The sequence below is a fragment of the Globicephala melas genome, chromosome 11 (assembly GCF_963455315.2).
Source record: "Globicephala melas chromosome 11, mGloMel1.2, whole genome shotgun sequence".
In the NCBI taxonomy this organism is placed as follows: domain Eukaryota; kingdom Metazoa; phylum Chordata; class Mammalia; order Artiodactyla; family Delphinidae; genus Globicephala; species Globicephala melas.
The window spans coordinates 65,532,948-65,555,990 of record NC_083324.2 but is presented as its reverse complement, the minus strand read 5'-3'; the positions used below and the strand labels follow the sequence as shown (position 1 = coordinate 65,555,990).

At 49.2% G+C, this 23,043-nt stretch overlaps 1 protein-coding gene across 1 annotated transcript; it reads left to right on the top strand.

The window, feature by feature from the left end:
- The first annotated feature begins 9,107 nt into the window (after positions 1-9,107).
- Positions 9,108-22,321, top strand: BNIP5 (BCL2 interacting protein 5). The gene is made up of 12 exons (XM_060308660.1): positions 9,108-9,732; positions 11,131-11,208; positions 13,117-13,181; positions 13,417-13,657; positions 14,677-14,808; positions 15,388-15,390; positions 15,993-16,051; positions 16,375-16,615; positions 17,483-17,614; positions 18,510-18,574; positions 19,975-20,217; positions 22,286-22,321. The coding sequence occupies exons 1-12, from the start codon at positions 9,108-9,110 to the stop codon at positions 22,319-22,321; spliced, it is 1,920 nt and encodes a 639-aa protein (XP_060164643.1).
- The last annotated feature ends 722 nt before the right edge of the window (positions 22,322-23,043 follow it).

The window sequence follows — 23,043 nt, the reverse complement described above, 5'->3', positions numbered from 1 at the left end:
TATATTTTCTTCTTTTCTTTACGAACATTATCACATTTGACCCTACGGTCACCCTCTAAGGTGGCCACTCAGTTTTCGAGGGAGAAACTAATTCAGAGACATTGTGTCCCCTGCCAGAGGTCACGCAGCTGACAGATGGTTCCAGTCTGGGCGACTCCAAAGCTCAGTGCTTTCAGTATTTACTTTACAATGCCTCCCTGGCTTAATTAACCAAAACAGAATTTATGACAGCTTTTTACTTTTGTTTGAATAAAACTAGTTTTTCTTTTCTGATTACAAACATGGATAAATTCGCTTTTAAAAAAAATTCAGGCACTACAGAAAGTGAAAATGTGAACTTTTAAGACTTCTTAGAATGTTCTGTCAAGACTCATGGTAACCCTACCAGGGGTAGCAGAATTTGGAAAACATGCTCCTCATCAACTCCTCCTTCTGAGTTTGTTTTTTCTTTTTTCTTTTCTTTTTTTTTTTGGGGTACGTGGGCCTCTCACTGTTGTGGCCTCTCCAGTTGTGGAGCACAGGCTTCGGATGCGCAGGCTCAGCGGCCATGGCTCACGGGCCCAGCCGCTCCATGGCATGTGGGATCTTCCTGGACCGGGGCACGAACCCGTGTCCCCTGCATCAGCTGGCGGACTCTCAACCACTGCGCCACCAGGGAAGCCCCCTCCTCCTGAGTTTTATCTCCAGGTCAAGGAATATATATTACATACAATGACCTTTCTTTCTAGATCATTCCCTCTTCAGAGTTCTTTGGAGAGAACCGAGGAAGGTTTGCAGGTGCTAAAACTACCTCCTCCTCCTCCTTTCCCCTGACTCGTGTTTCCCATAAGAGTTTTTCTTTTCTATTCCATGGACTGGCCTTCCTCCAGCCAGGCCTAAGTTTGTTTTCTGAGCGTTGGTTTCTCTTTGGGGGTAATAAGGAAGTTGTCAAGCAAAACTATTTTTTCCAGGGTAGCTGAGATAAGCCTCTTATCTGTGGAGGAGCGGAGAGCAGCCCTGGGATAGGATGACGGGGCTGTAGTGGGTGGCCCCTGGATTGGCTGCCCATGAGCTCACCTCCTGGGACATATGATAAAGCATCTTCTGAATCTGGAAACAGGCAGCATATTCTCCCTTGGAGAGCTGGGACTACTACCCCTCACTGGATACAACTTACAGCAGACAGGGAGTGGTGCCTACACGTTGCTGGGAGTACCCAATGCAGAGCCCCCCAGTTGGAAGTTACGGACCAAAATTGCCCTGGGACAGGAGTGACTTTCATGATCTGAGGTTGGTTGAACGATAGTCTCCCCTTTGAAGGCTGGAGTAGTGGGTAGGTATCTTGGGGTCCTGAAAGGAGGGTAGACCCTGAATCTAGTCCCAGTGCTGCTTTTAGCTTGCTAGGCTTCAGTCTCTTCATCTCTAGAAAGATAGAAAATTCAATGATGTGATCTCAACCAGGTGTCATGCAAAGAGCTCTGAACTACCTTGGACACAGAAGCGCTGAACTCAAGTCCTAGTTTAGCAATCCTGAGCAGGGAACTTCACTTATCTGGGCCTCAGTTTCCTCATCTGTAGAACAGGGACAGCATTACATACCTCTCCTGCTCATTTCCCTAATGGAGGTTGTAGAGGTCAAGTTATAGGCTTTATGTGAAGGTACATAGTAAAGGGAAACTTCACATAAATGGGGGCGCTGTTATTACCTATGGCTGGATTAAGATTTTATCATTTTAAGTTTCTTGGAAGCTAGCCCAAGGACAGGGAGATCTTATGAAAAGAGTTCTGGTGGCCTGCTGCTCTGACAGGGATTTGAGAGGGGATTATAACATTGCATGGTCTGTGGTCTTGCATAGAGGACAAGACGGGGTGATAGCACAGATGTGCTGGATGGAGGGGAGCCGCGGTTGTTTTTGGAGCTCTCCAGCTTTGTGTGTGATGACTCCACTGTCCCTGCAAGTCTGCCCCACTGCTGTATCATGGGGCCTGAAGTTCCACCATTAGGGAGTTCAATCTTTTGGGTTTCGAAAGATCCTCAAAAGATGCAAATCCCCAACATTTTGGAAAACAGGTACCAGGTGACGTGTGTTTGACGGTGACAATCGGATTGGGCAGACGGTACAAGTCCAGCTCTTTACCTTGAGCTGTGGGTCGGCTCAGGCAGAGCTGACCCGCACAGGGGCACCACGTGGCTGCTCAGATATCTCTGTGATCTGAAGCTTTGTACAAAATCCCACTGGGCCCTGCTGTGGTCAGCCCGTGGCTGGAGCCCTCCGTCCCAGCCTGGCCTCACATTTTGAGGTGGACAAGGACCAGCTGGGGAGTTCCCAGAAACGGGTGCCCAGGCAGGGGATGGGTGCAGAAGCAATGTGATTTGAGGTCATCGGGTGATGGGCTGGAACAGAGAGGACTCGGGGTGAGGTGCCCTCTCCTCAGGCCGTGAGGGCCTGCTGCCAGCCGAGTCAGCTCAGTCTAAGGAGGACTGTCCTTAATTCCTGCCGGCTGACAGCGGAATGATTTGCCTTGAAGGGTGGTGAGTTCCCATTGCAGGAAGTGTTCCAACAGGGCATGCGAGTCTGCAAAGCAGTCCTACCCTACAGGAGGTGGGCTGGATACTTCTTAGGTCCCTTCCAACTCTAGGAACCTGCTAAGGACCCCACAAAGGAGAAGGAACACCTGAATTGTTCCCATCTAACACCTGGGAGCTGGGCATGGGAGCAGGATGGGTCTGGTGTTGAGGGAAGAGTTGACCACCTTGTCCCCCACTTGAGTCCTACCAGTGGAGGTTGGAGGTGTCTTCCCAGGAGCGTGTGGCCTGTGGATGGGAGGCACACCATCTCGGGAGCCCAGATGGAAGGCTTTGAGCGTGAACAGGCACTCACCCTTGGGGTTCAAAGTGTCCATGGGCTCACCTGTGTCGATGAAAAGTAAACGTGAGCTCAGGGTCACCCCTTGACCCTCCAGCCCATTGACTGGCTTCCAGCCAAGAGTCTGTGAGCCCCGCAAAGATTGTTTACAATCTTTGCCTCTGGGACACAGATTTCAATACCTGGGCACACGTGAATGTCTGACTCCACGGGTACAGGTCACGGCAGGCACATATGTGGACGTGGGTTATCTCTGTCAGTGTGAAATAGCAGATTTGCTCACTTCTAAGTGTGTGTGTGGTTGTGTGTGTGTGTGTGTGTGTGTGTGCTTATGGGAGGTCTCTCAGCATGGGAGAAAGAATTTAGAATCCAGAGAAGTGGATTCAAGCCCCAACTCTCTCCCCTTCTAGGCTGTAGGACCCTGGTCTAGTCTCTTAATCGGCAGAACCTTAATCCCCCCACTGCCAGCCTGGCCCGTTGCCAGGGCTGTGGCCAAGTTGTATTGAGATCATGAAGATGAAGGAGGTGCTGGGTGTCATGTGGCTGGTGAGCCCATATCTGTGTATTGTATATTTTTTCCACAAACACTGAGAGCCTCCTAGGCAGTGTGGACACAGCAGAAACCAGGCAGGCTTGGGCCCTTTCTGTGGAACGTGGATTTAGACAGGAAGGGCATTCAGCAAATAAATACTCAGATAATTATTTCCTTTACACTTGGAGTAAGGGGAATTCCAAGGTGTCATGAGTCCTTGTAAGTTTACCGTATACATGAGCATGTTGCTGGGTCACATGACCGTCTTAGCCCGTTTGGGCTGCGATCACAAACTATCATAGACTGGGTGGCGTATAAACAACAGAAATTTATTTCTCACAGTTCTGGAGGCTGGAAGTCCAAGACTCAGGCACCGACAGATTCGGTGTCTGGTGAGAGCTTCCTGGTTCAAAGACCAGGTCTCTCCGTGTCCTCATGCGGTGGAAGTGGCAAGAGAGCACTTTGGGGCCTCTCTTATAAGGGCACTAATTCCTTTCATGAGGGCTCTGCTCAAATGACTTGATTATCCCAAAGGCCCCACCTCCTACTACCATCACACTGGGGATTAGGTTTCAACATATGAATTTGAGAGGGACACAAACATTCTCAGTCTACAGCAATGAGTGTCTGTGGGTGTGACTCTGGCTCCACATGCACTCTCCCTCGGAGTAACCAGCTGTTTATTGAGTATCTATTGTGTGAAGTCCAGCGGGGGCGGGGAGAAGGGGAGTGGCTAAATTCCTCTAGGAAATGGTGCCAGAGCAGTTACAAAGTAACATGACAGGTGCATGAATTAGAGAACTGGGTACAGATGAGGTCAGGGTATAATTTAGAAAATAAACCCCAAATAGTAGCATGCTTGGGAAAAATTGGCAAACTGTCCGCTCCACAGTAACTTAAGGTCAGCTCTGTGAACTTTTCTGGTGTTTTGCTGTTGTTACTTTTAAACATGTCACCGGTATACGTCATGTCTTATCAGAAGTCCTGTGATCTGCAGATCACTTGGGTATTTCTGAGCAGACTCGGACTTTGCCCTGATATCCACTTTCTGCCAAGGCAATCAGCAAGTTTACAAGAGCAGCTGGGTTTCCATGCAGCTATGGTCTGCTGCTGTCTCAGGGTTACTGTCTGGAAGCATGGACCAGACAGGGTGGGATTTCCTGACAGGCAGGCAGAACTTGGGTGAAGTCCCAGGCAAAGCAGGGGCACAAAACAAGAAAACAGAGGAAGGAAAAGAAAGACTTGCTTTGATGAATTCTAGATAGGCAGAGTCTTACAATCAGAAAGTCTGGAAAGATTTAATTTCAGCACACATAGAATTTGTGTGCATGTGTATGTATGGCGTGTGTGTGTGGGGGTAATATTAAAACACCATCTTCTCAGGCTTAGAGACTTTAAAAGTCTGAGGACACGTCTGCCCTACAGAAGATCTTCCAGGGTGTCTCCCTGGGGGAGGGTAGGTTTGCCCTCCTAGGTCAGCCACACTCTCTCAATCCTGTGCTTAGTGTTGCAAGACAGAATCTTTGGAACATTACAGAGGAGGAGCGGCCAGGGGGGTAGGAGGAGAGTGGGTCTGAGCTCTGTCACAGCCTCCCAGAGAGGAAAGAGTGGCAGGAAGAAGTAAGAGGACGAGGTATCAAACCCTGCAGCACCTTGAGGGAGGATGAGGAATGGGAAGAGGTCACTGAATTAGGGTAGGAGGCCTTGGGAGATTCTGAAGTTTCTCTTCACTGGGGAAACACTCTTGGATGACCAAGATCACACATCACACACACCACCTCTCCTTGCCTCTGGGCTGGGGGTTGCTCCTCCTTCACCTTCCCCTGGGCTCAGGGCACTGTTGTTCCAGGGAAGGGGTGGTCAAAACAAGGCAGTTTTCTTGAAAAAACATCACAGAAGAAAACCATTGCCAGGTGGAATTGTACTGATGCTCTGATTAGAAGTAGCAACGTGTCCTTTGAATGCAGTAGGAGGATGCTGCAACCATCAGCAATGGTGAAAACCGTTTCCATAGCAATGACAGTTTTTTAAGGAATGACTGCACCTCTTTTCTCATTAGCTGCGGAAGGATGCTGTGCCCTCATTGCGGTGGGCCCCCTCGAGCCAAGTTAGCACAGGAAGAAAAGGGGCTGGTTTGGCGGTTCTCTTACTGAACATCTTCTCTGCCAACCTCATCCAATTTGCCCTGATCACAGGAACATACGGAGCAAGCAAAGAGAACCCTGACACCATTCAGTGAATATTTCTTTTTCTTTTCTTCCTTCCTTTCTTCCTTCCTTCCTTTCTTTCTTCCTTCCTTTCCTTTTTTCTTTCTTTCTTTTTTTCTTTCTTTCTCTCTCTCTTTCTTTCTCTCTCTCTCTCTTTCTTTCTCTCTCTCTCTCTTCCTTTCTTTCCTTTCTCTCTTTCTTTCTTTCTTTTCTTTTTCTTTTTCTTTCTTCAGCTGTGGGGCTTGTGGGATCTTACTTCCCCCACCAGGGATCAAACCTGTGCCCTTGGCTGTGAAACGTGGAGCCCTAACCACTGGACCACCAGGGAATTCCCTTAGTGAATATTTCTGGATCAGCTTACTTGGATCTTAAAATCAAATAGATCTTTGACCTAAACGTCTCTTAAGACCACGTGCTACTAAAGAGAGAAAGTAGGGACTTCCCTGGCGGTCCAGTGGTTAAGACTTCACCCTTCCACTGCAGGGGGCGTGAATTCTGCATGCCTCACAGAGCACGGCCAAAAATAATAATAATAATAAAATAAAAAATAATAAAGAGAGAGAGTAGCTATCAGGGAAATAGAGCATTACTGTCATCACCACCTACTAACACCTCCACTCCCACCCATGTGAAGAATTGAACATTCTCTTTGAGGGCACAACCTGCATCTTGTTCCCTAGCACCGAGCAAACTTCCCGGTACATAGTGGGTGCCTATTAAAGGTTTGTTCAAAGAAATTAGTGAGAAGAAAGCAAAATATTTTCTTCTATGATTTCTTTTCTTATCCCACGTAACGTCACGTTTTGGAAGCACAACTGTAAGGCAGCCTCTGAGGCTTTCAAGAACATGAGTCAATTTCCAGATAAATTAGAGGTGTGTGTTGCTAAAAGTTTTCATGTAACTCAAGTGTTCCTTTAAGGAACATTAAACAACAAATAAGGCCTTCCAAATTGCCTGCTTCTTTGTTTTCTCATTTCCTCCAAGACTGTCCATGTGTGGACACTCCACAGTGCCGGTGGTACCCACTGGCCTCTAGCCATCCTCCCTACCCTTCCTCCCAAGACCCATGTTAGAAGGAAGAAAGGCATCCTTGACTGTTGCTGTCACCTTCAAATCGCTCTGTTATGTCCCTGTGCCTTTTCTTCCCTCTATTTACGTATCTTCCTCACATTCACATGGATCCCTGCACATCTGAAATCATAATTATAGGTTCTTATTTTTGCCTCTAAGTGGGACATAGTAATAGAGTACATTTTAAAGTAATGAATCAGTTGGTAAACACAGAAGATACATGATACATAATACGTAAATACTTAATCCACTAAATAACAGTAAATGCGTGATGAGGCTATAATTACAGATTCGAGTAGGCAATCCATAAATCTAAACTCCATAGGAATCTCTGGGAGCTCAGGACTGAGATTCAAAACATACTTTATTTTTCTTTTAACTTCCACCAAAGGGCAAAGGGTTTCTGAGCAACTCTGGGAAAATTGGAAAGCCCCAGGTGTTTCAGATTAAAGACACACTAATCAAGTGAGCTGCCCACACCCCAGCCTACTAAAAAGCTGCCCAGGAGGAGGTGGTTCTTTTGTCTTTTCCATGGGCAGCTGCTTCATTCTAGATGGAAAATGGAAGGGCCCGGGCTGCTTTAAGATGGAACTGGTGCAAATTCATTTATTGTATGTTAACTAAACATTCTTAGGTATTGTTCAGTTTACTAAATGTTTTTTATACATTTATTCCTTTGTTTAATAAGTACATCGGTCTAGGTACTCAGGATACAAGACCTAGCAAAACAGACAAAGGGGAGGGAGAGAGGTTCAGACAATAAACCACTAAACACGGAAAGATATGATATTGCCTAACATCGGGGGGTGCAGTAAAGGTGGAGACGGTGTGCTAATGGGAGTGCAATGGGAGGGCCCCTATGGGAAGGTGACATTTGAGCAGAGCCCTGAAGGAAGTGAGGGAACAAACTGTAAGGTGGTCTAGAAAGAGGGAACAGCCAGGGTGAAGACCCAAAGTGGAGCAGGCCTGAGGGACAGCAATCAGGGCTGCATGAGGGGAGTGGAGTGAGTAAGTGAGTAAGAGGGGACGGGAGAGGTGATGGGCCCGGGTCAGTGGGGCCTTGCTGGCCATTGTAAGGACTTAGACTTTGAGCCATTGGAGACAGGAGAGTGACAGGCTCTAACTTAATTTGTAAAAGCTCCCATGGGTGCTGAGGGGAGAAGTTACTGTAAGGAGGACAAGGGTAGAGCAGGGAGATCAGTTAGGAGGTGACTGCAGTAGTCCAGGTGAGCAGAGATGGGGCCTAGACCGGATGGTGGTGGAGGAGGAGGGGAGATGTGGTTCCAGGCCAGGTGTGCTTTTTTTTTAAAATTTATTTAATTAACTAATTTATTTTTGGCTGCGTTAGGTCTTCGTTGCTGTGCATGGCCTTTCTCTAGTTGTGGCGAGCCGGGGCTGCTCTTTGTTGCAGTGCGCGGGCTTCTCATTGCAGTGGCTTCTCCTGCTGTGGAGCGTGGGCTCTGGGTGCATGGGCTTCAGTAGTTGTGGCTCGTGGGCTCTAGAGCGCAGGCTCAGTAGTTGTGGCGCACAGGCTTAGTTGCTCCGCAGCATATGGGATCTTCCCGGACCAGGGCTCGGACCTGTGTCCCCCTGCATTGGCAGACAAATTCTTAACCACTGTGCCACCAGGGAAGCCCCAGGTGTGCTTTGAAAGTAGAGCCAACAGCCTCTGCTGATGGATCAGACGTGGGGAGCAAGAGAGAGAAAGGAGTTAGGGATGACTTCAAATGTTGGACCTGAGCAATTGGAAGAACAGAATTGCCATTTACTGAGCTGTCTTGTTAAATATTCTTAACAGCCTGTGAGATAGACAGGTAGGTCTCAGACACATTTCAGATGAAGACGCTGGGCCAGAAAAGCTGCAGGAGCTGCCCGCAGTCCCAAGGGGCAGGACGTGGCCTCTGGCTCCAGCTGTATTCATTTCCTATTGTTGCTGTCACAAAATACCACAAACTCTGTGGCTTTGGAATAACATGAATCAATTATCTTATGGTTCTGGAGGTCAGAAGTCCAAATTCAGGGAATTCCCTGGCCATCCGGTAGTTAGGATTCCACACTTCCACTGCAGGGGGCCGGGGCTCCATCCCTGGTTAGAGTACTAAGATCCTGCAAGCTGTGCGGTGCAGCCAAAAAAAAAGAAAGTCCAAAATCAGTCTCAATGGACTAGAATCAAGGTGTTGGCAGGGCTGTGTTCCTCCTGGAGGCTCTGGGGGACTAGCCGTGAGACCTGGGGCATGACCCCCTGTGGATCAGCTTCCTCCTCTGGGAAATGGGACAAGGGTAGCCCTTCCTCCCAGGGATGCTGAGGCATTTAAATGAGACAACAGCTTCGAGAGCTGATAGTACTCACATTAAGGGTAGGTTGGTTGGGCACATGGGTCAGCACTGCTAGCCCACCCGGCAGACTCCGAGGCCTCTTCTAAGGGAGTTGTCTGTTTTGGTTGCAGTGCAATGGAGCCGCCGCGGGGCCCAAGGAAGCCTCTGTCAGGGAGGAGAGCCAGGTCTCTGGACAGGCTGCAGAACCCCCAGAAGGATTCAGAGTCACGGGACTGCTGGTGCATTTCCCAGCCCACCAGCCCCTCCAGAAGGCTGCTGCGCCGGACGGCCAGCGATGGGGCCAAATGTCCCAAGAGCCCAGCTCAGTCTGCGGAGGCTCAGCGCACCACGGCTGCAGCCCTCAGCCCAGAGGAGACCAGGAAGTTTCTCCCCAGTGAGCAGAGGCCTCCGCAGGACACCAAGAAGGACAAGGCCCAGGGTCGGGCCCAGCAGGGGTGGCTGAAGACCATGATGAACTTCGTATTTGGGATGAGCCCTGAGGAGCCCAAGGAAAAGACCAACAAGAGGGCCAAGGGGAAGGAGGGCTTCCCCGAGCCTGCAGAAACCCCCGAGACACCGGGCGAGCCAGCTCCCAGGAAGAAAGCCCACAGCAAGAAGGCCAGCCGCAAGAAACACGGTCACAAGAAACATGGTGCTGAGGAAACCAAGGGCATCCGAGATCAGGAGGCCAAAGGGCAGGAGGCCAAGATGGCTGGTGCCTCATGCTGCGAGGAGGCTGATCTGGGCCCAGCAGCTGGGGGTGAGCAGACCATGCCCGTTTCTATGGTAACCCCACAGCCACCATCCCCCACCCCAAGGGCTAGGGTGCTCTGAGCTGGCTGCTCAAACCTCTTAACAGATGGGGACTTGGAAGGTAGGGCCACTATCAGGAACGACACCACTTCTTTTTTTTTTTTTATAAGATTTAAAAAATATGTATTTTATTTATTATCATTTATTTTTGGCTGCATTGGGTCTTCGTTGCTGCGCGAGAGCTTTCTCTAGTTGCGGCGAGCGGGGGCTACTCTTCATTGAGGTGCGAGGGCTTCTCATTGTGGTGGCTTCTCTTGTTGTGGAGCACGGGCTCTAGGCGCATGGGCTTCAGTAGTTGTGGCACGTGGGCTCTAGAGCGCAGGCTCAGTAGTTGTGGCGCACGGGCTTAGTTGCTCCGCGGCATGTGGTATCTTCCTGGACCAGGGCACGAATCTGTGTCCCCCTGCATTGGCAGGCGGATTCTTAATCACCACGCCACCGGGGAAGTCCAGCACCACTTCTCTGAGGCAGAGCAGCACTGTGGCTGAGAACTTGAGGTCAAACCCCAGTTCCACCACTCACTGGCTGTGTGACCTGAGGCTGGCGACTTTCCTCTCTGAGCCTCCATTTTTTCTTCCCCTTGATACAATGGAGATTATAACAGTTGCTATCTCGGGGGGTGGCCATGGCCCAGAGCTGACACATGGGAAGTGCTTCATAAGTGGCAAATGTTATTGTTAAGTACTCTGGTTTGAGGAGCACGGACCAGGGAGAAATAGGATGACAGAGGGGAATCAAGGAGGGAAGCCCTACCCACCAACACTAGTCTACATGTGAGGACTGGGGGTGGGTGACAGGGAAATAGAAACAGCTTGCTTCTGGGGTGCAGGTTCTAGACTTGGCTCCATCAGGAATAAACTTGCTGTGTGACCTTGAGCAAGTTGCTGTCCCTCTCTGGAACCTTTGATTCTCGTTTGTAAAATGAAGGAGCTGTTCCCCAAGGTGCCTTCCTTTTCTGACGCTTAGCGTCCTGGAGTTGAATGTTCCACAGGCTGCTGGAGGAAGATGAAGCTTTGCCCTATAGGACTCAAAACTCACCATGTGTTTAATGGGGGAGAAGGGACACAAGGAAGATCCAAGATATTTTGGGGGTGGGGGGAAGGATGTCTGGGTAGAGGCAGCCTCTTTTCAAATGGAAATCTCGGTGGGTTTCTGATTTTTTTTGGTTAAGCCTAGAGCTGCTCCAGCAGTCCCTGTCCTGCTGTGAATTCTATGCTGTTTTATTGTGTTGATTAACAAAGTTGGAAGAATGTCACTGACACCCACACACTGCCCCACTCACTTGGTTTCATCTTTATTACAGGAGGGGAAGTTTCTGACCTCCCCCAGTTCTCCCTCCTTGAAGGTGGAGGTGCTGGAGTCCAGAAGGTTTCTTCCCAAGCCACAGGTCGCCAGGGAGAAGAGGAGCTCGGAAAGCCTGACAGTGAGTCAGAATCTTCTTAGTGACCTCTTTGCCTGCAGCTGGGGCAGCTGTTGGCAAACGAGGTGAAGTGCTCCCGATGCCTGCTTAGACCTCTCAAAATGTGTGTGCTGATCTCACCGGTTCTGGTGCTTCTGGTCACATTTACATTAGAGTTTCACAGAAGGGAGTCTCAGGAATTAGACTGGCTGCTGGCAAATACTCCTGCCTTGTGTGTTGAGCATGGGACTTTTTTTTTTTAGTCATTTTAAACTCATAGAAGGAATATATACATATATATACATACACATATATACACATATATATTTAAATATAGAGAAGAGTGGAAAGAGTAGTTCTATGCACACTCATATACTCACAATTGTTAACAGTTGGCCATATTTGCTTCGTGTGTGTATAATTTTGTTGCTGAACCATTTTAAGTAAAATGATCCTTCAACCTTAAATCTTAAGCACATATCTGCAAGAAATAAGAACAGTCTCATACACAACGATAGTCTTGTTATTGCCCCTAATAAAAGAAATAATGCTGTATTAATCTAATTCCCTACAAAGAATGGGCATATTTTATTTTATATTTTATTTATTTATTTTTTAAATGAATTAAGTTATTTACTTATTTTTGGCTGTGTTGGGTCTTCGTTGCTGTGCGTGAGCTTCCTCTAGTTGCGGCGAGCGGGGGCTACTCTTTGTTGAGGTTTGCCGGCTTCTCGTTGCGATGGCTTCTCTTGTTGCAGAGCACGGGCTCTAGGTGCACGGGCTTCAGTAGTTGCGGCACGCGGGCTCAGTACTTGTGGCTCACAGGTTCTAGAACACAGACTCAGTAGTTGTGGCTCACGGGCTTAGTTGCTTCGCAGCATGTGGGATCTTCCCGGACCAGGGCTCAAACCTCTGTCCCCTGCATTGGTAGGCGGATTCTTAACCACTGCACCACCAGCAAAGTCCCAAGAATGGGCATATTTTAAACGATATGAAATGGAGAAGCTATGCATCTGTCAAAGAATAGCGAAAAGGCATTTAATTGGTTATTTTGCAGGATAATTGTTTTCTCACATGAGAGGGAGTTGTCAGGTAGACTGAGTCAAAGTACAAAAGCCTAACCGGATTTAGAAATGAGAGAGAAGAGAGGGGTGAAAAAACCTGCAGATAGCCTGGGAGGAGGGAATCTTGTTTGCACCTTCTTTTGTGTAATCTGATCAGCTGGCAACTAAGCAGAGGCTCCTTTGGGCACATTGTCTTTGGGTAGGTCGACTGGAATATCAAAGAAAACCATTTATGTTGTTTGGGCTTCTCTGTAAACCCTTGGCAGTGTAGTTGGGGCACCAACGGGGCAGGCTACCTGTGTCATGCCTGCTGGAGTGCCTCTGTCCAGCTTAGTTAGGCCTGGTCTCCATCATTTCCCCTGCTGGAATTTTGTAGGTTGGATCAACATTAGCCTTGCAAAATATTTCCAAGCACAGTCTCTCATTTGATGGCCTGACAGCCTTCTGAGGGAACCAGGACGGGGATTATGATCCACACTTCACAGAGGAAGAGATGAAGGCCCAGAGAGATTAAGAGACTTACCCAGGTCACACAGCTTGTCAAACCCCAAGTAGATACGCACAGATCTGCAATGTTCAAAGGAAATCATGGGGCACAAGTTGAATGCTTAAAGGACTGACTCGAAACTTCCTGCATAAAATTTCATGCTTTGGTCTAGTACCCTTCGCCTGTGGATCTTCCAAGCCTCTCTCAGAAGGACCAGCCCCTGTAATGTGGTGCTTCTCCCATACCCCACCTTCCGTGCTAAAGGAGTTGTTTTAAGAGGACCCTGAAGGCCCAAGTTGGTCTCAGAACTCCAAGACAGTCATTAGAAAGGATTCTCTGTGCATCTAGAAAGATTAACTGGGTGCATTTGTTTTCTTCCAGAGGATACCATCATCCAGAAGATAGCGGGATTTCTCAAAAAAGTGGGAGACCAGTGGGAAGAAGAGGTGAGGGGCAAACTGTCTGCACAGATGCCCAGGGGCCTGCTGCCTTCCCCTCCTCCTCCTTGCTCGAGCCCCACCTGTCCTTCTGGGCCTCAGCGCTCCCCTGCTCCAGGCTCTGTCACCTCCCTTGCCTGGGGCCGCCCTGAAGCCCTTGGTTGCCCCTCAGTTGCTTCTTGGGGAGCTTTCCCCTCTCCTCAAGGTCAGGGGCTTGACCCAGTTTCTCTCATCTCCCCCACAGCAGCATCAAGCCTCTCAGCCAGAGGTGGCTCCTCAAAACCCAGCACCAGGCTTCAGGAAGAAACCCCAAGAGAGAAAGTCTAGCCTCAAGAAAGCCTTTTCTCATAAGAAACATGGTTTTGAGGAGCCCAAGAGAGCACAGGCTGCAGATGTTTCCAGCCCAGAGTCCCGGCCGCCCAAGAGGCCCAGCTTTCTGCCCCTGTGTGTTGGTGGCCATCGACCCTCCAGCTCCAGCAGCCCAGGTGAGCAGGCTCACAGTTACCACGGCAACACTGCAGCTGCCTACTGCGCTGGAACCTTCCCCAAGGCTTGCATTGGCCATTTTCAGAGCTGCCATCCCAGTTCTGACTTTTGCTCTGCCCTAAGCAGTGTGGGGAGGGCAAAAGGGATACCTCCACGCACGAAGCCTCGCTGTCTAGGCAACCCAGCTAAGCCCCTGGTGGAAATTGTGTTCAGAGATTTCCCCCAACTATCCTCTTCTCTCCGTAGCCTCAGCTTCTGCACCTTGGCAGGGGGTAGCATGTGCAGGAAGGAACTGGAGCCTGGGAGGCAGGAGACCTGGGTTCTGGGCTCCATCTCTGTGCCTCAATCTCCTTGCCTGTAAAATGAGACACTTCCCTGCTGTGTATCTATATGCAGTCAGTTCTCATTTTATGAATTACATCTTATTATCCTCATTTCACAGACGAGGGAACTGAGGCTTAGGGAGGTAAAAGAATGTGTTTGTGGTCACATGGCCCATCAGTGATGGAGCCAGAGCTACAGGGAGAAAGGGTCAGCCTGGGTGTCAGGGAGGAACAGCCCAGCAGGTCATCTTGGCCAGAAGAATGTATACTTTAAAAAGGAGAAGGCAATGTTTAACACCAAAGAGTGGATCCCCAGTGGTGGGATTTCAGGCCGCAAGGGGAGATATTTTCATGTAGGGGGATCCTGGCTGTGATGAGTTTAATTCGTGCCAGGGCATCAGGCATTTACTCTCCAATTCATGGATCAAGTCAAGATGGTGGAGGGATGAGGTCTCCAGGGGAGGGAGGAGAGGGGAGCAAAGCCCAGGAAAGGCAGCTGTATGGAAGTGCAAAGGGATGAGGGAGCTTGGTCTTCAGTACATCAGAGCCACGGCCCTGCCCAGCAGCTCCCCACCACCCCAGCAAGGCCTTTGCACGCACTAGCCACAGGGTGCACTCTGGAGTCTCTGCTGACTTCTGTGCATTAGTTAACACCCTCAGACTGATGAAGCTCACTCACCATTTCCTCTTCTCAGGTGTGGAAAAACCTGAAGTCCAAGAGACTCTGTCTACAGATGGTGGGGATCCAAGTCCCTTCGAGCTTTCCAACCCAGCAGGAAGCCGGGGACCCGAAGAGGACCTGCAGCTGGACAGAGCCTCGGAATTCAGTCAGTACCCCCTCTCCTTTTCTCAGAGGCCCCTTGGAAGATGTCTGGTCTGACCCCTCTACTTGCAGAAGAGAAACTGAACCAGAGAGAGGCAGTGACCTGTCCTTACCTGCCTCTGAGTGAAGCAGGCTGGGGAGGCAGCTCAGGGTCCAGAGCACAGGCCCCGAGCCAGGCTGCTGTTACTCTGTCTGAGTCTCAGCTGTAAAACCACAACAGTGATAACATCCTCCTTGGTGAGGCCAACATAAGGCGATACAAGGAAAGCATCAGTCCATGGCAAGGCCTCGATAGATGGTACGATCTTTGGGCCTGGATTCAAATTTGGGCTCTGACATCTCCAGCTTTGTGATCTTGGACAAGCTACTTCATCTCTGGTCTCAGTTTCCTCATCTGTAAAATGGGGATAATAATAGTACCTACTCTCTAGAGTCGTTGGAGGCTCTATATGAATTAATGATGATAATGCCTTTAGAGCAGTGCCCATGAGCAGCTAATAAATTGTCAGCTGCCATTTGCTGTGACTATTAGTGTTGTTGTCATGTAGCCTAGCTTGAGAGCATAGCCTCAGGAGAAGTGAAGAGGGTAGGAAAGGGGGTAGGGGCCTTAGGAGAGAAGCTGAACCAGCGGTAGCTGCCATAACTATTATTATTATTTTATCATTGGCAGAGCCGAGCCTAAGATCATATAATCATTGTCAGTTCTGTGTGTCTGGAGATCCGCTTCCCCTACCTCCCCCATTCTGCCTTGTTTGCTTTTCACAGAAAATGTGCCTTGAAGGAGAATTGAGAAGGGCCCTTGTTCTACCTAGAAGAGGAGGAAAGAGCGGGGTGAGGGGACTTGTGGGGGCCAGGCCTTTCCTTATGGTCTTGAGACACCTTCTCCTGGAGGCAGGGGCCTCGGCTGTTTCCTGCACCTAACAAGGCACATCTAGGCCCTTCCTCAGTGGTAAATGAATAAGTGAATGTGTTCCCGTGAAGCCAGCTCTGCCCGCAGGTTACCTCTGAGGAATCTGTGGTCCCCATGGGTTGGGCCTGAGACAACCTTAAAGGCAAGCTCATTAGCACCCCACCCTGGAGACCTGTGAGAATCCTCCAGGGAGCCATTGGGCCTTAGGAAATGAAGACTGACCATAGAAAGGCTTTTCTCAACACTCAAGGGTGAGCAACCGCTTTGTTCTTTTTTAGAATTTATCCAGGAGATCATGGACCTACTCCAAGATGCAGAGGAGCAGGGGGGAGACAAGGTGAGGAAGACATTCCCCATGTAGACACTGACCCTCATTATGGACACCCCTACCCCTACCTGGCACAATAACTTCCCTGCCCCTCCCCCAATTCTACATCTTGCCAGAGCCTGGCTCCAGTCTCTCCTTCCCAGAGCCTCCTCTGACCGCTGCAGGCTGTACTTGTTTCCCCAGCTCTGAGCACCAATCACCCTTCTCCCCCGGCCACACCCTCTGGTCCATAGTGGGTCTGTTTGTTTCAGGCGATGGTCTCTTTCCTCCACTCACTTGTAACCTCCTCAAAGTAAGGGACCCTGACTCAGTTTCTCTTATCTCCCCCACAGCAACTTCAAGTCCAGGAGGCACAAGTGGCTGTAGGAAACCTGGCCCCAACCTCCAGAAAGAAATCACAAGAGAAAAAGTCCAGTTTCAGAAAAGCCTTTTCTCATAAGAAACATGGCTTGAAGGAGCCCAAGAGAGGGGCTGCTGCAGGTGCTGCCAGTCCAGAGTCCCGGCCGTCAAAGAGGCCCAGCTTTCTGCCCCTGTGTGTTGGTGGCCATCGACACTCTATCTCCAGCAACCCTGGTGAGCGGGCCTGGGGTTGCCATGGTAACAGAGGCTGCCTCTGGCCCCTAGGCTTCTCCAGGGTAGGGTCGGCCAGCTGCTTGGTGTCCTGTACAGTCTTGACTTTCACTCTCTGCTCTGAGCTGAGTGGGGAGGTGTGGGAGGGCTGTGGAGAGGAGAAAGGGGTCGGTTGCTGCCAGGACCCACCCCTATGACACACACCTTCCCTCCCCCCGACCATAAACACCTAAAAACAAATGTGGTATGAGAGCAGTGCATCTGTTCCTCAGATACATGCGTCAGAATCACCTGGAAAGCTCATAGAAAAACAGAAACCCAGGTTAGATGAAGTAGGATATGGCCTGGGCTTCCGTTTTTTCACTACACCGAACTATGAGGACCACTGGTGTACAACAAATTCTCCTGACATTTACGGAGTGCCCACTGCCTGCCACGTTCACACATATTATCTCATTTAACACCCCCACTCACAACCCTGTGAGGTCAGTCCTGTTACTCCCATTTGACAGATGGAGAAAGTGAGGTTCAGACAGGCTAAGTGACTTGGCAAAGGCTCGCAGAGTTAAAGGGGAAGTGGGCTCACTGGGTGGGACCTGTTGGTAGGCCTGCTTGTTTTCCTCCCAGACCATGAGGAGGCAAAGGGAGTGGTTGGAAGAAAGAATGAGATTTCTGGAGGCGCAAAAAGCACTGTGAACTCCTCTGAGGCAGGTCCAGTGGGGCTGGGGGTTCCCAAGGAGGCTGGGAAACCAGGACCCTTCTCGAGCCAGAGCCTTTGGACAGCTTCTTGTCAGAACCTGGGTTCAGCAATGTGCTGGTGGATTTGAGACAGGTGCAAACACACTCACACCAACTCCTCTTTGCCCTCAGATCCGGAGGATGTGGAGTTCCAGGAGTCCTCGCCTGCAGAAGGGGGGCCAGTTGGATCCTCAGAAGCACCCTCCCAGGCCAGAAGCCACAAGCCAGAAGCAGGACCTCAGCCACATGGAGCAAATGAATCTAGTTCGTGCCACCCTGCTCTCTCCTGGGACAGCTTCCCCGGGGCTTCCCTTTTGCATGGATTTCACAGCCTGAATCCTAGTAGCGAACTGGGAAGACAGCTGACAAGTACCCCAGGAGGCTCTAGAAGGGCAGAGAGGAGACAGGGTTGGCCTTTGAACAGGCACTGGTGGGGCAGAGTTGCAGGTGGACAACCTTCTTCAGGTAGAGAATACCTGTCCATTCTGTGGGATGTAATTTCACCCCCACCACATGCCACTGCTTTGCCTGAATGTTTCATATAAAATTCCTGTCTTGCTCTGGGTCTCATAACCAGTGGCACACTGGCAAACGAACTCTGGGTAAGGGCAGGGGGATTGGGGGAAGCCCTGATTTGTAGCATTTGCAGATTTCTGTGGTATAAAATTCCCACCACGGCCAATTTCAAGCTGCTGACAGTTTATAACAGCAGGTCCACAAATGTCCTGAGTATTTACAATTAACTCTCGGTGCAAGCAGGAGTTTGCTTGCTTTTTATAGCCCAGGCTGATGGTACATTCCCGTTGCATCAGTAGCCATGGCATTTGCCCTCCCTACATTCTGAGGAGTTGTTCCTGGCCCCAGCTCCCATTCCTGACTACTCTGTAGCCTGGATAAGGTCTCAGTTTCCCCATCTGTCAGAATGGAGCTGAATGTGGTGACAGGTGAGGCTCCGCAGGCCGAATTGCCTTCTATTTCTATACAGCTAACCAAAACAAAGCTCACATGCTCCAACCCTAGTTTAGGGGAAGATTTTTCTTTGCCCTTCATATCTAATCTGTGTACTGTGTTTTAGAGACAAAATACTTCTGCAATCGATGGATGGGTTATTACACAACAACATGTCAATAATCCCTCAATCCTTCTTTATTTTCCTTAGAGGAGCTGATCATCCAGAAGCTGGTGGCCCTTCTCCAAGAAGTGGATGGCCAGTTGGGGGAGCAGGTGAGGACTGCTCAGTCTCCACAAGGACTGGACCCAAGTTCAGTCCCCATCTTTGCATCTGGGTGACCGTGGTAGGCCCCTTAACCTCTATGAGCCTCTGTTTTCTCTTTTGCAAAATGGGGAATAAATACCTACTTGCCAAGGTTAGTGCATCTATAGAAAATGCCAGACACATAGCAGATGAGATCAATGTTAACTTAAAAATAATATAAACCTATGTGGCTCCCCCTGCCAGCCGGGACCTCCCCCAGTCCAAATCCTCCTTGAAGTTCAGTTCATGAGCCACCTCCCGGGAAACCTCCTTCCCTGAGTCCCGCTGATCTCGTCCTCTGCTATCTGCCGTTCACTCTGTTTTGGCACGCACTTCAGTAATTATAAGGTCTCCAATTCTTTCAAACTTTTATTAGAGTTTCTTCCCTTGCTAGGTAGAGTGTAACATAAGGTTCCCTGCCTTTGAAAACCTCACAGACTACTTGGAGAGACAAACGCAGATCGCATATGAAGAGGAGTTACGTGTGAGCACAAGTCAGAGATGAGTCATCAGTGTAGCTGACCTTGTTAGAGCCTCTCCTTACCACCACAGAGCACCTGGCCCAGCTCCCAACTGCCAGTACCTGCATCCCTTTGCCTGAGGACTGGCCCCCAGAGCCATTTACCACCCACAGGTTAGGCCAGAATGAGCACTCTCCACCTCCCCAGGAGCAGCCCTCAACCACTGGCTGATGCGAGCTGGTGTACACATACCCCAGCTCCCTTATCCTTTGGAGGGATAACTCTGTGGTGTGTGTTCTTCGAGGGTTCCCAGAGTGCCCCGAGGGGCTCAGGCTCAGCTGCCAGCCTGAGTGGGATGCCTTCCCATTCTTGCCCCAGGTCTCCATTCCCCCATCTGTGTTTGCCAGGATCACTTACCACATAAGTGAGCCGCATCCGAGTCCTGGTCTCAGGATCTGCCTCTGGGGGGAACTCAACTTAAGACATTTAGGTGTTAAGAGGAGGAGGCTTAGGGTGGGAACTAAAATTCATCCAACATCCACTTTGCATAAAACATTAAACTATCTCACTTCATCTCCTTCCCCCAACGACAGTGTTGGGGAGGCTCATATTATTACCCCCATTTTACACATGAGCGGTCACACAGCTAGTAAAGGCTATTTAAGCATCTGTTATCTGAATCTAAAGACCTACATTTTTTTTTCCCCCACTTTGTTCTGCTGGTACAGTTGTACCTTGCAGAACAGATTCTGAGAGGCTGGGGATGGTAGATGAATTTAACAAGGGGTGCTTTTCCCAGGGACAATGAGGCACCCAGCCTGGCTGCATCCAGTTGGGGGAGGGAGAGGCTGTGGGGAGGGGGCTCCCTGCTGGCAACACTGACGACCTGCCTTCATTTCTGCTTCCAGTTCAGGCAACACCCCAGCTTTAAGAAGTTTTTCTACAAGCTCCCAGACTCTTCCCTCAGAAAGCTCGTAGCCACCCTGCGCCCCCAGGAGGCCCACTCCACGGAGCCCAAGAGACCCTACCCGTTTGTCTTTGGCTTGGCTAACAAACGTGCTGGCAGCAATCACCAAGCCGTCCTCAGCCTCACGGGCCTACACTACAGGCGACCGAGTTTCAGCCAGTTCCCATACAGGGAGGACCAGCAGGTGAGAAAGGGCAATATGGCATGAGGGGCCACAGACTCACAGTCACAAGGATCTGCCTACAGCCCTCTCCCCTCCCCTGCTTACTTCGGGACTTCTGGAATCCAGCTCAAATGCCACCACCTTGTCAAGCCCTTCTGAGACAATTCTACGCCACAGCAGCCTCTTTCTTTTCCAAACCCCGCCCTCTTTGCCTGCTCATTAGCTAATCAGCATCTTCTTTATTTGGTCTCCCACTGGATGTGCATTTTCACACTTCTTGACATCAGTATGGGATGTTGGACCAGCTACTATCTTAGCTGCCCTCTTATGATTCCATGGGTTGTGCTGCTTGGCTTTCCAATTGAGACTGTCGTAAAATTTACAGAACAACGTAAAGTAAGATTGCGTATCAAATAAGGTAGGTGAGAAGGATCCCTGGGGCTGTTTGGTTCTGGAAGGCTTCCTGGAGGCCATTCTTCACTGACCTTGCCTTGATTGATTAATTAAGAATAGCCTCTTTTTTGAATTATGGTTTTCTCAGGGTATACGCCCAGTAGTGCAGGACAGGTGTAAAGACGCAGATGTAGAGAATGGACTTGAGGACATGGGGAGGGGGGAGGGTAAGCTGGGACAAGTGAGAGAGTGGCATGGACATACATACACTACCAAACGTAAAATAGATAGCTAGTGGGAAGCAGCATAGCACAGGGAGATGAGCTCGGTGCTTTGTGACCACCTGGAGGGGTGGGATAGGGAGAGTGGGAGGGAGGCACAAGAGGGAGGGGATATGGGGATATATGTATACATATAACTGATTCACTTTGTGATACAGCAGAAACTAACACAACATTGCAAAGCAATTATACTCCAATAAAGATGTTAAAAAAAAAAGAATAGCCTCTCCACTGCCATCACTCAGCCCTTTTTTTTTGGCATAAGGGGATCTTAGCTCCCCGACCAGGGATCGAACCTATGCCCCCTGCAGTGGAAGCTTGGAGTCCTAACCACTGGACCGCCAGGGGATTCCCCATCACTCACTCTTTTGACTGGTTTCATGCTTTTCCTAATAATCCCCCCTTCCCTGAGGCTGTAGGATGGTTCCTGTAGAGATAAAACTTAACACATTTTTTTTAATCAGAATTTTCTGTTGGACTCTAATAGAGATCTCCCTACTCTTTTCAAATTCTCTTAAGATGACCTGCTTACAAACATTTGACCAGATCTATAGTGCAGAAACCACTGAATGAAGTTGTGATTTTAAAGGAATGAAATGTCCTATTGGTGTTGGACACATAGGACCAGAACTTCTATATCCAAATTGTCCCCTGGGAAACCAGACCTTTACTGCAATGATGTCACCATCATTCGAACCCTTTGTCTTCTCCTCCTGGAATTACCTTTAGAAGCCATGTGATAAGGCTCTCAAGAAAGCTGGTCTTATTTCATGATACTTGTACCTCATCATTCGAATGGTTTTCCTAGTGGAAACTCCTCGTGACCTTAGACCTCTCTTTTCTCAGACTCACTGTCTTCTTCTGGAGAATAGGGATCATTTGCCCTCTAAACTGGGTTAGGTAATAGCTGATGGAGTGATCTGAGTTCTTTGTGAAAGATATTATAGAAACATCAATTCTGACATCCTCAGTAGCCCTAACTCCATCTTCTGGTTTTACTAGCCATTCATTCATTTATTTATTCAACCAGTAGACATTCAGAGCTTCCTATGAGCCTAACTGTGCAAGATGCTATGAGAGCCTGTGGAAGGTTCTGCTAGTGGAAAAGGATAGAATGTTTACTGATGACAAAATTAAATATCAATTAAATGCCAAATTAGCACTAACTGAGGTCAATAAAGCAAATTGGTTCCAGGAGCCTTCCAGGAAGTAGCAGGCATTGATTTTGACCTTTGAGGATGGAGAAGCTATAGATGGGGAGAAAGGACCAGTAGGACACTGCAGACAGGAGATACTGTGTGAGCAAAGACCCAGAGGTGGGAGCTAGTGGGTTAATGAGAAGTCTGTTGTTATCAGCGTGGGACCCATACATAATTGGGCTATGGCTAAGACCTGTGTTCTTTTTCTCCTCCCAGAATGACACAAATCCTCAGAGCCAGAGTCCAGATTGAAAGCTATGCTTTGCACTCAAGTTCCCTGAATTATCCAAACATCGGCGGCTTTAGCCAGAAGACCCTGAAGATGTCCCAATCCAGTGCTTCACAGACATGACTGAAGACAAGAGTGGGCAGCCATTCTGCATCCTTGCACCGTTGTGAGCTTATCTCAGTGGAGAATGCAGAAATGTTCCTCCACAAAGCTGGAGGCAGAGGCCATGGGGGGAAATAGCACTGGACTGGGAGTTAGGAGACCAGGACTCCCCCTGCTCACCTGCCCCAAACTTGCTGCAAGACCCTGTCCACCACCTTATCTTTGATAAAGGTGGCAGGAATGTACAGTGGAGAAAGGACAGCCTCTTCAATAAGTGGTGCTGGGAAAACTGGACAGCTACATGTAAAAGTATGAGATTAGAACACTCCCTAACACCACACACAAAAATAAACTCAAAATGGATTAAAGACCTAAATGTAAGGCCAGAAACTATCAAACTCGTAGAGGAAAACATAGGCAGAACACTCTATGACATAAATCACAGCAAGATCCTGTCTGACCCACCTCCTAGAGTAATGGAAATAAAAACAAAAATAAACAAATGGGACCTAATGAAACTTCAGAGCTTTTGCACAGCAAAGGAAACCATAAACAAGACCAAAAGACAGCCCTCAGAATGGGAGAAAATATTTGCAAATGAAGCAACCGACAAAGGATTAATCTCCAAAATTTACAAGCAGCT